We start from the raw sequence: 14986 nt of genomic DNA, 5'->3' as shown, positions 1-14986 counted from the left end.
GGAAAACAGACACCCAGTGTATATTCTTTAAGCTGTTTTGCTCCCCAACAGCACAGGAGTAGCCGGTTGTTGGAGTGACTGCGCCGCTGTGGGGCCGCTGTCTCCCTGTGCGCCCTGACTGGAGGGGGCTGGCTCTCCCTGATTGAATCCAGCTGTTGTGAAAGCGCTCGGAGGGGGCCCGTCAATTTGCATTGCTAAATAATCTGTAGAGTTGACACGAGTGGGGCAGAAACAGAACAGTCCATTTTGAAAAGGCATTCCTGCAACACTTGGTCAATGTACCGGAGCTCCAGCTCGACCAGACAGCGGTTAATGAAAACCTGGTGTCGGCTTTCGCGTAAAGGCGCATAGTTGGGGGGTGGTGAGAGCCCTGCTGGGTAGTGGTGAGGGGATTTACGGGTCGTCTGAATCTTTCCTTTTAGAGAGCTCAGTAGAAATACATAAATCATGCTTTTTGAAATACGTGGCTTCAAGTTTTCCTCTTCTGCAAGGTCAGTAGCTACACTCTTTTTCTTAATCTGGCATTACCTTTGCGTAACCGATTTTAGTTGAATTTGTTTTTGCTTTAGTTGTGTGTTTGAATGAATATGTAACGGGATGCCTGCACCGAGTTCCTGGTTTTTCAAAAACGCTGTTTCTGAGAATAGTGTAAGAAGTTGAAATTCCCTCTTTGCAGGATGTTGGCAGCTCTGGTATTTATTCTGCTTTGTATCCAACCTGGACACGGTCAGGTAACTCAACAGCTTCCTTCTCTTGATGTCAGCAGGGATTTCATTCATTTAGATCAAGGTCACTGTCATAGTCACTGTCATAGTCTGCAGATGTTGTGCCTTTTCATTCTAATGCATTAAATGGCTTTAATGAAACAATATAACTGTGATTACATTTTTGAAAATGCATGTTCGGAAGAATGTAACAAATTTTAGGTGCATCAGAACACTTTATCAGAAATTTCAACAGCACCAGATCCTTGGCACCACACTGAAACCTCTTGATCATCTCTCCTCAGACATGCACAGAAGGTTTTGCATATGACCGCAGGGCAAGACAGTGTATAGGTAAGTGGCTTCTACAGTCTTACACACTTACATTTTGGGCATGTAATCTAAAGTAAAAACTAAAGTGTGAAGAAGAATAAGTTCTTAAACCATCATACTAAACGGATTTCCTGACCACAGATGTTCTGGATGCAAGAATGTCCTTATCAGTGCACCACTCTGTATTCCAGATGTGGATGAATGCCGTACTCTGGCAGATGCTTGCCGAGGAGACATGCGCTGTGTCAACCAGAACGGCGGCTATCTGTGCATCCCGAGGACCTTGTACAACCAGCCGTACAGACCAGACACCCCAGCTTTGCCTGAGCCACTTTACCCGGACACATCTGCTGGATTTTCAGACACATTCGATCCAGCGCTTCCCAGATCTGTGGAGCCCAGCTACCCCAGAGTGAGGAGCACTGCACCCTGCACCCTGGGATATACTCTAGCAGAGGATGGCACCTGTAATGGTAGGTTAACATCTGCAGGACTTCCTCAGAGGTCTGAAAGCATCTGGCTTAATTGTTTCAGGACAATTTATGTAGCTCAAGATAAAACATTAGTCTTTTTCTGGTCTTCTTGCCAGCTTTAAAAATGTGCAGGAAATGCCACTTGAGCCAAGTCTGGTGTTGTTTTTCCAAAAGTCCTGCTCATTGTTTTCAGTTGTTTGCTTACACTAGCTGCACAAAAGCCTTGTTTGGTTACTCGTAGTGGGTTCAGTATGTACTTCTATTCATCACAGGCAGCCAACGTAGTCAGTTTTCTATTTCTGCACCCACAGCCGTGGACAAGTTGGTTTTGAGCTGCAGTTCCCAACCTTTTTTTTGGCTTGTGACCCCTTAAAACAAAGCTGTATCTACTTACAGCCCACTGTCACAATTTGCATCTGTCACAGACTGGCAGCCAGTTCAAAGAAAGGGTAATTTTTCCACAGACTGAGAAGTTTGTTAAATTTGACAACTTTTTATGGTCCAAAGATGCAAAAGGAAGGTCAGAAAAAAGTTATTTTGTGTAAAGAAAAATATATATATATTTCTGCTCCCTTCCAATCTCCTAAGGCTTCAGATTTACCTTGCACATCACCTTTAAGAACTCATTACTGATGACTTGCAGTGGGTGGATGTTGTCTGTCTTCTGCTGCAGCTGTTTGCATTTTTTCAGCCCCTTTGCTTAATGTCTGAAGTGGCTGCGGTTGAAAGATGTGTATATTCCCGACATCTGCCACCTCCTGCTGTTTATCAGCCGTTAGAGTGAAACTACTTGAACGAGGTGACACGAGGAAAGGGAGAGAAGCCAGAGATTCAGCGTAAATCATTGAAGAGTTGTGGCTAAACTCCAGGAGAATGCATTAATCCATCATAACACAAGGGCAGATGTTTGATGCTCGGCACGGCGGCCTGTCTGCCGTCACCCAGCCAGGGCAGAGGGGCCTTCAACTCTTCACAGTGAGGAAATTTCAGCTATTTGATTGATTCTGTTGAATTTCACCATAACAAGAGATTCCAGCTGTCAGATAAACACCAAACGCCTCCCCAGTGGTCTTAAATACATTTAAACATAATTACCCGTGTGTCCAGCTACGACAAGCAGTTGAAAATGGTATACTTAAAGTCCATTTGGGGAGTTTTTCTGTCATTTTTGATAAATCAGCCATGACCCTCTAATTAGTGGAAAATGTACACATACAGTACAGTATTCTCCCTCCAAAGAGAGCTTTAGCTCATGCACAAATACGGACTGTTTCTCTTTGTAGGGGAGAAAGTCTGTCAGGGAATCAGCCCACAACCTTGTTTGGGTAAACTACACCATCATAGTGCCAAAGATGAGGTCATTTGTTGCCAAATCTGTGCCAGAGCTGAGCCTGGAGAACAGGCATGCCTCTGTGGGGGCCAATTGTAACGTGTCCTCACACCCCTGAAGGCTGGTGTGTGTAGTGATGTAATGGGTTGTTGATTGATGCGGTTCTTGGGCAGTAATTACACAGACTGTGACTTCCTGTCTGAACTGGTAACAAACAAAGCTTTGTTTTTAAGTTAATGGCACTGTGCTCCATCAGTGTCGGTCATGGCACCAGTCTGGAGGAACAATGGAACAGATTAGCCCTCAGGTTTGCCTTCATGCATTTGTTGGCTTGTTTTTACAGAGTCAGACAGTACAAGCAGTATGTTTATGATGTATCACAGAATTGTCCATCTGTTAGCTGATTTTTAAAATCTGTTGTTGCAGCAGTACACCCAAATTTGACCTATTCATTCAGATATTATATTTGAAAATGTATGTGGACATCTGAACATAAGACTTTCCAAAACCATTTATCTCCACTGTTCTGTGAAGGCTTTCCAAGTGATTTTGAAAACAGGCTGCAGGGATTTGCACCCATTAAGCCACGAGAGCATCAGTGAGGTCAGCCACTGATGTTGGGTGATGACGTCTGCGTTCCAGTTCATCCCAGGGTGTTGGACGAGGTTGAGGTCACGGCTTTGTGCAGGCTGGGCAGTTCTTCAACATCAAACTAGAGTGCATGGGCATTAACATGTTGAAACAGGCGAGGGTCTTTCCCAAATGTGTCTAAAATATTGATGTTAGGACGTCCTTGTGGTTAAAATGAAAATGCACCCAAAAATCTTTAAAATATAACTGAAGGGTGCAATATTAAGGCCAAAAAATAAGAAAAACACACCCAGATTAAAAGTGCATCAATCAACCATAGAGTGTAGTTGTGGGTTTGTCTGCTGGGGTTTTGAGATGCTGCTATGTCAACACAGTGGAGATGAAGGAAATTTTGGTTGTAATTGCACTGAAGAATGTCATAAAAAAAAACCTTCATAACCAACATATTCAATCAAAGTCTGAACAGTAAATCATGGAGAAATTGTCCCAGTGAAAACTTTGCACCGCAAGGTTTGTAGCTCACATTTTCAGCCAAGCTAGCGGAGCATGCTAACACACTAAACAAGATCAACATTATACCTGCTATACATCGGCATATTAACATTGTAATTGTGAGCATATTAGCATGCTGACATAAGCATTTAGCAACAAAGCACCATTGTGCCTTAGCACAGTCTTGCAGAGCTGTTAGCATGGCTGTAAACTCTGTCTTGTTCAATTATCTGAGAAACACAAACTAGATTTTAATTCACCCCCATTATTAGACCTTGAAAGTACACAGTTTGATGTGTGATATGTCAAAACCTGGGCTCATAAAAGCAAAACTACCTGCATGGCCAGACACAGATAGTGGCGAATAATTATATATTCTTTTATAGTTTGAGTGAACGGACCCTTTATACATTGCACAATTTTACACACTGTCGTGAACCGTCAGCCCGCATTTCACAAATCAGAAGATACCTCAGATACTGTCTTGTGTTTTTCATTTGTGACTGTAATTCTCATTTCCACTCGTAACTCAAGTTTTGGGGATTTGCATGGTTTTACTTGAGTTGAAGGATTACATGTTCCTTTGTGGCTTAAGAACATTTTCCAACCTTGTGGGCTTTTAGAAAACATCAGATCAACAAAAAAATGCTTGAATGTTGATCTGAAAACAAAGAAGTTTGAGGCATTTTTTCACATCTATGTTACCAGTCAAAGGTTTGGACGCACTTCTGACTGGTGTTGTACACTATTACTACTATTACTAATGATAACTCTTAGTGTACAGTTCATTTTACATGCGGTTTGAGGGTAGATGATGAGCACAGCTGACACGTTAATCTTCCATGTAACCAACAGGGCCTTGCGCTAGGATATTTAATGCTACTGAGGATTATTTTAAATCGGTTTGTGTACAAATTTGGTGTCAAAATCCTTAAACTGTTTAAGTTTTCTGTGTCTTTCCTCCCTGTGACCAACATTCAGGCAGTTCAAACTAATCCCATCTGTCATGTCTTCTCCGAAGCTGATCGGGATTGTCAGCGGCAATCCTAAAACTTGTGAGCAGCTCATGAAACAGTCTATATAAGGAGTTGATCTGAAACACTGCTGCAGTTTTTGTGTGTGTACGTTGGAGCGCTGCAGTAAGGTTACACATGGAGTGCAGATGACGGCCATTCAGAGAGGTTTTGACTGATAAATGCAAGCAGGTGCCGGAGCTGTGTAGCTTTTGGCGGGTGGCCGAGCACTCTGAGCCTCCTCCGCCCCTGTGGAGGGCCGGTGGTCCAAGTTGGCACAAAGGGCAGCAGTCCCACTGACAGACGTTATCGCTTATCATAGCTGCCTGTCCAAACAGAAAGCCAGGCTCCCACCCTATTCCCCCACCGGTTTTCTACAGATTGGTGACTTCATGGTCTGAGAACCATAAACAGAGGTTTGGAATTTTGGATTTGTAATATCCTCATAAGGAAATGTGGCTATTAGGTTGTAATGTGTGAGCTGCTCCAGGGGCGTCGGTGGAATTCAGATTGTAATCTGAGCAATCTCTAATCCTGTGAAAAAACAATTGTAAAGTGATACTGCATTGAAATGTTAACTGTTGTGTTAAGAGTTTTTAAAACACAGGCAGGGTGGTGAAAACTTGAGTGCTGGAGAAACAGACTTTTGAATAGTCGTTTGTTTTTTCAGTCGCCAAAGCCAGCAGGAAAAGACAGGTTCACTATTTTTTTTTTAAATCTGCCTTAAAACATCAGTCAGGTGCCTTTATGAACACTGAAACAGGTCCAAATGAGCTTGCCACAGTCCTTGTTTTGTGCGAAAATGTATTTAAAAGTTTATCTGAAAATAATATGAGGCTTCAGCAGTCTGAGTTAGACAATTAAAGTAAGTAGTAAAAAAAAAAAAAATCTCTCTTTTTGTCTCGATGGACAGTGTGCAGTGGAAGAATTGTAACAAAAATTACTTTGGCATTAAAAAGACTAAATTGAAAAGATATTGACCTCATATTATATTCAAATAAACTTTTATATACAGTTTTGCACTAAATGATGACTGTGGATTTTGTCCCTAATTACTTGCATTATAAATTCATTAGAAAGGGATCTCTGCATGGTCAGTATAAACAGGAGGAGAGACTTTAGTTTCAGTGAACATCTGGGCACCCAACTTTGTAGCTTTCTTGTTGTTTGTATTGACTAACTGCCAAACTTAAACATAATAACCAGTCTAATATAATAAAATATTCTGCTACTCAGTGAACTGAAAAAAATGTTTTTAGAAGCAAAAATGATGTTTAGCTTGTTAATAGCTAAAAAGAGGAATGCTTTGGATTTTCCGTCATTGAGATGAATTTAGTTTTGCTTCAGAAAAACAAAAAATGTTTCACAAAAAACAATCTTGATAAGTTTTATAAGATCTGTCACTCTGACTGCAGTTTTCTGCAGAGCAATGATTTGCTTAACTTGTAGTGTGTTTGACATTGTAGGAGGGACTTTCTGATACTGTGATTACACTTGGATCATAGTTTGGCAATATGACTGAGTTGCTTTCCCTTCGTGTTAGGCTGCACTTTTTGATGTTTTACCACTATTATTTTCATCATTGTGGCTTTTTTTCAGTTTTTCTTTACTTTATATTAAGGACTGACGAATGACATAACTGACTTATTGCAATAATACATGTTTTATTCTTGTGTCACTGTTTAAAAAAAAGAAAAGACCAGAAAGCATCCTGTCATCAAGGGTCCCAGCTTTAACATCAGCAGTGATGGTCTGTTCTGCAAACTTTGACCTCCTTGTTAATTAAATTCTCCTCTTCTCCGTTTCAGACATCGATGAATGTGAGACAAACTCTCATCACTGTAACCCCACCCAGGTCTGCATCAATACTTTGGGTGGCTACACCTGCTCCTGCACTGAGGGATACTGGCTCATTGGTGGACAGTGTCAGGGTGAGTGAGCTGCAATGTTTTCAGACATTAACACATCACTGTCAAATAAACTGTGCGGCCAGTGAACTACACATCTGCAGGCAGGCAGGGTTCCAATGCAGCTCTGCACTCTTCCAAGTCACTTCTTTCACTTTATGGAAGGTGTAAATATCATTGCAGGGATATGAAATTTGAACATTTTATTGGTGTGTATTTCTTGTCAGAGTTAAAATATTTTAGTTACCAACACAGACTTTAAAAAAAAGATACCATGATGGTATCATTTGATGAATTGCCAACATTCAAAAGTCAGAAGTGGGCAACCAAAAGCAAACCCAAAAACTGACAATGTGGAAAAGATAAAGGATACTTTTCTTGAATTAAAAAAGCTGTCATCTATCTGCTGAAGTGTTTTACTTTGTCTTAAGGTGCCAGGCAATTCTAATCTAACTTTAACAAGTAGGAAAATGGCACAAACACTCACTGGGATGAATTATGTCTCTCTCTGCAAGTCGATATAAATACTGACAAGAAGTGAAACCAGCAGCAGTTTCAAAGGCCAATCAATTTAAAAACAGCCAACACTAATGATTTGTAACTTATGGCATGAAAAATCCAAAATCACTAGTGTGGACCATTAACATCTGGTGTAATTACTGTTAACAAATGAGGAGCATGTGATTCCTAAAATCACATTGCATTTATTCTCAGTACTGTTGAATAATGTAGCAAAGACAATGTTATTTCCAGTCCAACCCTTTCTGGTGTCTTTCATTAGGGGATAATAAGCATGTTGATGTTGTGTGTTATTATGAACTTACTATGAAGAAGAACAGCACCCTCTTCTTGTCAAGTGCAGTAAAGCAGAACAACTGATTTCTTGCCACACTAATGAATTGTCAAGATAATGAAATGAGGGTGATTAAGTGAATTATTGAAAGCACAGTCGAGGTTTGATTAGCGTCATTATAAGCAGATCTACAGTGTATCAATGTAAAGGTTCATAACCAGTTTGTTTCTCTCTTTTTGACCAGATATTGATGAATGTCGCTATGGTTACTGCCAACAGCTGTGTGCCAATGTGCCTGGCTCTTACTCCTGCTCATGCAACCCCGGGTTCATCCTCAACCCAGACAGCAGGACCTGTCAAGGTACACACACACACACACACACACACACACACACACACACACACACACACACACACACACACACACACACACACACACACACACACACACACACACACACACACAAAAATGTGCTTTTATCCCCAATTGCACAAGCTATCCTCAAATAACAGGTCTTCAGTCTGGTTTGTGTCCTTAAAAGTGACATAAGACACACACACACACACACACACACACACATACACACACACACACACACACACACACACACACACACACACACACACACACACACACACAAAGGAAAGCAATCTGTTTATTCCCTCTCTTAGCTTTTACACTAACAACTGTTGATGTAACAGTGTTGTATCATCGTAACGCCTGTCCGCTTTTTGTCCTCCAGACGTGGATGAGTGTGAAGATGAACCATGCACTCACGGCTGCTTAAACACCTACGGATCCTTCATGTGCAACTGTGACGAAGGATTTGAGTTGGCGGCTGACGGTACTTCTTGCATCGGTAAGCACAGCTGACTGCGTTTTGTCTAAACTGTAATTTAAAGATTGAGACAGGTGCGTTTTATTACTTTTGAAATGTAAATGTAAAATTCAGTCTGTGTTTAGAGAAGTTTACGTACATCACATGTTAAAGTGGGACATCTCATAGAGTAAAGCGACCTGTGAAACTGATACTATAATAACTTGTCAAAATGTTATCCCCTGTTTAAAGACCTGAGCAGCCACAGAAACAGATTCCTATGATTTAGTAACTGTAGTGTTTATTCACAATGTGTTTTGAAGTAGATATTGCCAAGAAAACAGGAAGTCATAATGGGTAAAGGCCAACATAAAAAACATATTAAATGTAACTAAGAAGGTGAATGAATGTGTTATGTGGTATTACGTGTATGAGGACAACAAGAGAAGATTGCTTTCCATGATCTAAATGGCACCTGATTCAGCTTAATATTGCTGGATGACGCACGGAGAACCCCTTTTTATTGAGGTAATGAATGTCACCAATAAATACGAAAATTACAATAACTTACAAGCAACCAACCTGTGAAACTGCAGCCCACCCCGACAAACATGGCACTGATCTTTCAAACTCCAATGCAAACATTTGCAGCAGACTTATACTATATAAGACATCATGACAACTGTAGACGGTTAACAAGCAGACAAACTTGCAGAGAGGTTGCAGCGCTTTGATGGTTATTCAGCTCTAACTTCTTTCCCTAAGCTGATATTTCGCTAACAGAGTTTCAAGCTCTGAAGAAGGCACCCTGCTGCTGTTGTCAGTTTAAGGAATAAAGTCAGCGCTGCACAACTGTCAAAAGTGCTCCACCCTTTTTTTAAAGTTTGCCTACAGTTATATGCATACACTCTTACATTGCACACACCTGTCTGACAGCCATGATGCAATTATTCAAAGACGGATCATAGATTCATATCACGACAAATATAACCTTGACTGTAACATTAAACGTGACATAAAGTCTCTAAAAGTGAAAAAACGTATCAAAACATGTACAGTTAATTGCATTTTATAGTTTTCTTTAATTATGTAATACATTAGTCCATTAATATCTAGCCATTCATCTAATTTTTTTTATCATAAGGCTAACACATACAGTAAGATAAGCAAACACATCCACACCTTTAGCCTATTTAAAGTCCCCACTTCCTACCAACTCCAAACAGAAAGACCTGGTTTGGCTGGAACCCAAAATTCTCTTCCTTTTATTCGATGATGAACATTAATCTTATTTTTTTTTATAATTTCCTGTAGACTTGGATGAGTGCAGCTTCTCTGAGTTTCTGTGTCAGCACAGATGTGTGAACGCCCCGGGTTCTTTCTCCTGCATCTGTCCTCCTGGATATTATGTGTATGAGGACGGCAGGAGTTGTGAAGGTAATGACAGAAGACAATAGACTCTGTCACCATATTACAGTGAATAAACTGAAACTGAATAAATGTTGGTTTTAAGCAGTGTCACAAAGTTAAAACAGTTGTCAGTGCTGTTAATGATTATATTTTAATCCTGTTTTACTATTATCCATGTTGCTGCAAGTATTTCTTTCTGTTAACTAAAACGTTTATTTTTCTTATTTGGGGTAAAATGGTTCATCTTAACCTGCAGTGTCACATAAAAATGTACGGAAATAATTTATGCACATGTGTATTTTATGTTTATGAATCAGTTTTAACATCAGTTAATGTGTAAAACCTTAGTTATTTTCTTATTTATTCCATTTGCAACATTTTCAGACACAATATTTCTGTCAATCTATGTTTTCACTAACCATTTTATGCTTTCATGTTGTTTTTGTGATGATGATGATGATGATGATGATGATGATGATGATGATGATGATGATGATGATGATGTTTTAACTGACTTTGATTGTTGTGTGTTTGATTTTGAAGATGTCAATGAATGTGACACTGGTAGCAACAACTGTACAACAGCACAAGTATGTTTCAATTTCCAGGGAGGCTATAAATGCCTGGATCCTTTACAGTGTGAGCTGCCTTACATCGAAGTTAGTGACAAGTGAGTACTTCTGCTCTTATTTCCCGACTTTTACAACCTCCGTTTGCCTTTAAATGCATTTTCATGTGTGCTCAGTTACATTTATGTTCACCAGTCACTCCAAATGTAATTATTTAACGCCTAAATGCCTCTTTGTCTCCCTCCTCTACAGTCAGTGCATGTGTTCAGCTGAAAACCCTGCCTGCAGGGACAGGCCCTTCACCGTTTTGTACCGACACATGGACTTGTCCTCGGGTCGCAGTGTGCCTGCAGACATCTTCCAGATGCAGGCCACCACGCGCTACCCCGGTGCCTTCTACATCTTCCAGATAAAGTCGGGCAACGATGGACGAGAGTTTTACATGAGAGTGAGTACCTCAGAGCTGAATGAGGAGCTGCAATAACTTAATGCAGAAATGTCACAACTAAAAATTGACACCTTAAAGACATTAAATGAATTTACTTGGATAGAAAGAGTGTTGAATGTTGGAAGGTTTCTGACAACAGAAACTACAGTGTATTTGCAATGAAGACAGCAAGATCTGGGTAGTTAGCAGAAGATGCTCTTCAGACAAAGAAAACAGAGCAAACCTACAAGAAACTCAACAAACAGGAAGCGAGAATCCAAATCCAAGTAAATCGCAATCCAAGTGTTTGATTGTTAAACAATCTGTGGGAACTTCAGAGAAGAAACACCACAGCTGAGTCTGTTTAGTAACAAAAAATGTTGCCAAAATCATAAAATATCCTTGGATTGGTTTTATGTGTCTTATGTGAATATTTAGTTTATTGATGAGGTTAACAGTAAGCATGTTAAAATCAGAATCACCCCACAATTATGCTTCAGTTGCATCACACTGTGGATCTGTCTACATCTACATTGTCAATAAAGGCAAAACATGGCACAAAAAGAACCCTACAAAGGTATCAAGTAACTATTGAAAAAAGATGGGGATAAATGGTCTTAATTTTTTTGTTATTTTGTTTTGATCGATCAAAGAGTTGGATAAGTTAATTTATTAGAGCCTCAGTTTACGATCACATATTTGATCCACACAAGAGTCAGCATCCATCTCTGTCTTAATGTCACTGACTGTCAAGATGCATACTAAGTCAATTATTGAATCAACAGAAGCTTAAGCAGTAACAATTCTGATACTCGATCGGTTCAACACCCCTAATTGATTATTTTCAGTTTTTCTTACTCCTCTTTGATCATTATCTTTGAGTTTTGGAATATGGTCAGACAAAACAAGACATTTTGAAGAGCGGCAATGTGGTGTGGAAACTTTGTGTGTCAAAAAAGGGCTGACCGTGATTTAAAAAAAAATTAACATGTAGATTTATGTCTTAAAAATTGCAATAAAATATAACAATTGTATAATCGTAAAACAAACTTTGAGCTAAATTACTTTTTCATGTTGGTGGCTGTGATTCTGAACAGATTCTGAATATATAGTATACCACACAAAGATAAATTATTCAGCTATAATGTAATTCCTTTACACTCCAACAGGCCTTTTTTTCACAGAAGACATTTCGACAAAAAGCTCAGGGTTCAATTCAAACTTCAGTTTCAGGGTCCTGATATATAGACTCTTTTTCCTGGCAGATGTTTTGACTTGTCAAAGCAGGAAAAGCACAGGTGTAATCAACAACATTAATGATGCCTGTGTTACATTTAGGTGAGTCACTTCCAGAGCTGTGATATTGTTGTTATTATTCACACCTGAGCTTTTCCTGCCTTGATTGTAAAACAGGAGAAAGATATTCATAAGAAATCACCTGTCTCTTCAGTGCAGTGTTCAACCAGTAGATGGAGCAATAAGTGTGTGAAATATGTGTGAGCAGGGTGCTTCTGTTCCTCAAATCAAATGGGTTAAATTCAGACGGAGTATTAAATGTTCAGAAGGTTTTTTAAAGGTGTAAAGATTCTGTGTTGTGTGATAAGATGTATACAGGAGAATTTACATCATCCTTGTGACGCACTCCCTTTTATCTTTGTTTAAACAAGCCCTGATCTGACCGTATGCGCCGTGGAAAACACATTAACTTTCCATGACTTTGTGCTCGTGTTTAATGGATGAAAATGATACAACAAGGCGTTGAGTTTTGGATTCCCTCCATCATCCACAGCTGCCAGATTCCTCCATTTCCTGTGCATCATTCCTCACATTCCTCTGTTGTCCTCTTTATCTTTGCAGCAAACCAGCAACGTGAGCGCCACGCTTGTCTTGTCACGGCCCATCAAGGGGCCCAGGGAGGTGGTACTTGACTTGGAGATGGTCACGGTCAACAATGTCATCAACTTCCGAGGCAGCTCCATCATACGTCTGACGATATTTGTATCGGAGCACCCGTTCTGAGTGTCCCAAATGAACTTCACTCCTCCCCTTCCCAAAAAAAAGTCAACCATGATGCAGCTGCACTTATCTGCAGCTGATGTAACAAACCTTTGAGAAAGCTCATCACCTTTTAAAAAAAAAAAAAATCACTATGTCATCCTCTGTAAAGACATGTCTGCTAAAGACTCAGCAAAGATCAGCTGATGTGAAAGCATCCCTATGCTTGAATCCCCATCCTTGTTTAATGGACACTCAGCTTTTATGGCTGCGATATGGACTTTTGACACAAAAGGATATTTATTGTGTACAATTTCTGACATCTTCTATTTTGAAAAATACCTAAAAATGATGTAAAATACCCCCACTGAAAACTCAATGTATCCTCAATACAGTTGTCTGTTAGTCTTCATCCCTTCAGATAAGCTGTGAAAGTGGCTTTTATGCACCTGATGTTAAGTGCTGCCGACATTGCATCATGAGTGCCTTCTGAGCATTGTAATGTCTTTTTATGAGACAGGAGGAGGGCAGAACATAAGTGTAATGGTGCATTTTGTAGCAGCAGTATTTAACATGATGTAACAACCAGTCATTAACTGAATTAATGATCCCAGTTTCTTGTAGACCAATAAATGTCTTCACCACACAACTGTACCCGGCATGAGCAGGCTCCTGAACTCAGTGATGCTTTGATTCCTGTTTTGATTTGTTGTTTTTTTTAATGTCTTAATGAGAAGCTGTAAGTGAGCCTGGTCAGTAAATAAAGATATACTGGACATGTATGATTTATACCTGTATGATGTGTTGAGATAACTACCTTAAGAGGAGGATTAAACAAGAAAACCAAAACAGAAAGTGCTTCTCTCTCATTGCTGTTCGGGGAAAGGAAGCTCAAACACATTGTCAGTCCGGGAATGAGAGAGTGAGAGAGGGAGGGAGGGAGGGAGGGAGTGGGAGAGAGAGAGAGAGAAAGAGAGAGAGAGAGAGAAACCTGTGAGTGAAGTGCACCATAAACCTGAGCTCACTGGTATTTCTCTCCACTCGGCTGTGAGTGTGAACTGGGCTGCTGGATGTGCAAAAGTTTCTCCTCTTTCAATGAAAACACCTCATAGGTAAGATCTGCTTTTTCTAGATTTGTAAATTATTGAATAAATTGGCTATAGGGTTAAATTTTAAATTGATTCATTACCACTTTATGTATTGTCGCACGGTTACACCTACACAAATTCCTTCATATGGCCGCAGTAGGCAACAGGGCACGAAACTGTTGCAGGTAGTTTTCTTTTCACTTTTTGGGTGGAGCTGATTTATCATCAGTCCTTAAGTATCTCCCAAACATTAAAAAAAAAAGTATTAATTTTTGTTTTATTATAATGTGTATTGGACTCTTACACACCAAAATATCCTCTCAGCAAATGACAGAGATTTGTGGATTTCAGAGCACCTAGACTGATTATTTTCATAATCATTAATCTACCGATTACTTCCTTGATTAATCAATTATTCATGAAGTCCACAAATTGTGAAAAATGTACATCCCAAGTTCTCAAACCCAAAGTTTATTCTTCAAAATGTTTTGTCTGACCAAGCTTATGATAATAGAGTTTAAAGTTTATTATCTAAAATGAGAATGAAATTTGGGAAGTTTGAGCCAGTGAATTTTTGTAATTTTAGTTCAGAAATATTGCTTAAACGATTAGTCAAATATCAAAAATTGTTACCAATCACTTTTCTGTCAATCAGTTAATTGACATCACTGCAGCTCTAGGTTAGCATAATGGACAATTTAGTTCTGTTTAGCACTCCATCTATGCTAAAAGTTCTTATTATTCAATTCAGTGCCATCTTCTAGTCCTGAGGTTTAAGGTTTTGGATGAACCACACCAGCTTCGAGAGCCATGTAATAGCTTTGGGGTAACCAGGTGCACTATAACAATTTTGGTATTATATCAGCATCTTCTGGGGATTTTGGCAGTGGAGGGGGTTTACAACATTTGGCAGAACTGAGTGCACTGTAACAAATTTTAGGATTATGACAACATTTTTTTGGAGCATTTGATCACATTTGGGGGAATTGGGAACAGCGTTGCACAATTTGGGATTATATCAAATTACAAATATTTGGGCTGTG

At 39.6% G+C, this 14986-nt stretch overlaps 1 protein-coding gene across 1 annotated transcript; it reads left to right on the top strand.

Annotated features, from left to right (window-relative positions):
- The first annotated feature begins 232 nt into the window (after positions 1-232).
- fbln5 (fibulin 5) lies at positions 233-13056 on the top strand. Its single transcript, XM_062440288.1, has 11 exons — positions 233-491; positions 677-731; positions 1010-1058; positions 1229-1510; positions 6745-6867; positions 7881-7997; positions 8380-8496; positions 9769-9891; positions 10408-10534; positions 10686-10881; positions 12718-13056. The coding sequence occupies exons 1-11, from the start codon at positions 448-450 to the stop codon at positions 12877-12879; spliced, it is 1395 nt and encodes a 464-aa protein (XP_062296272.1). The 5' UTR covers positions 233-447; the 3' UTR covers positions 12880-13056.
- The last annotated feature ends 1930 nt before the right edge of the window (positions 13057-14986 follow it).

Source organism: Scomber scombrus, chromosome 19 (genome assembly GCF_963691925.1).
Source record: "Scomber scombrus chromosome 19, fScoSco1.1, whole genome shotgun sequence".
Lineage (NCBI taxonomy): Eukaryota > Metazoa > Chordata > Actinopteri > Scombriformes > Scombridae > Scomber > Scomber scombrus.
The sequence above is the reverse complement of the archived record's forward strand: the minus strand, read 5'-3'. Positions and strand labels throughout refer to the sequence as shown.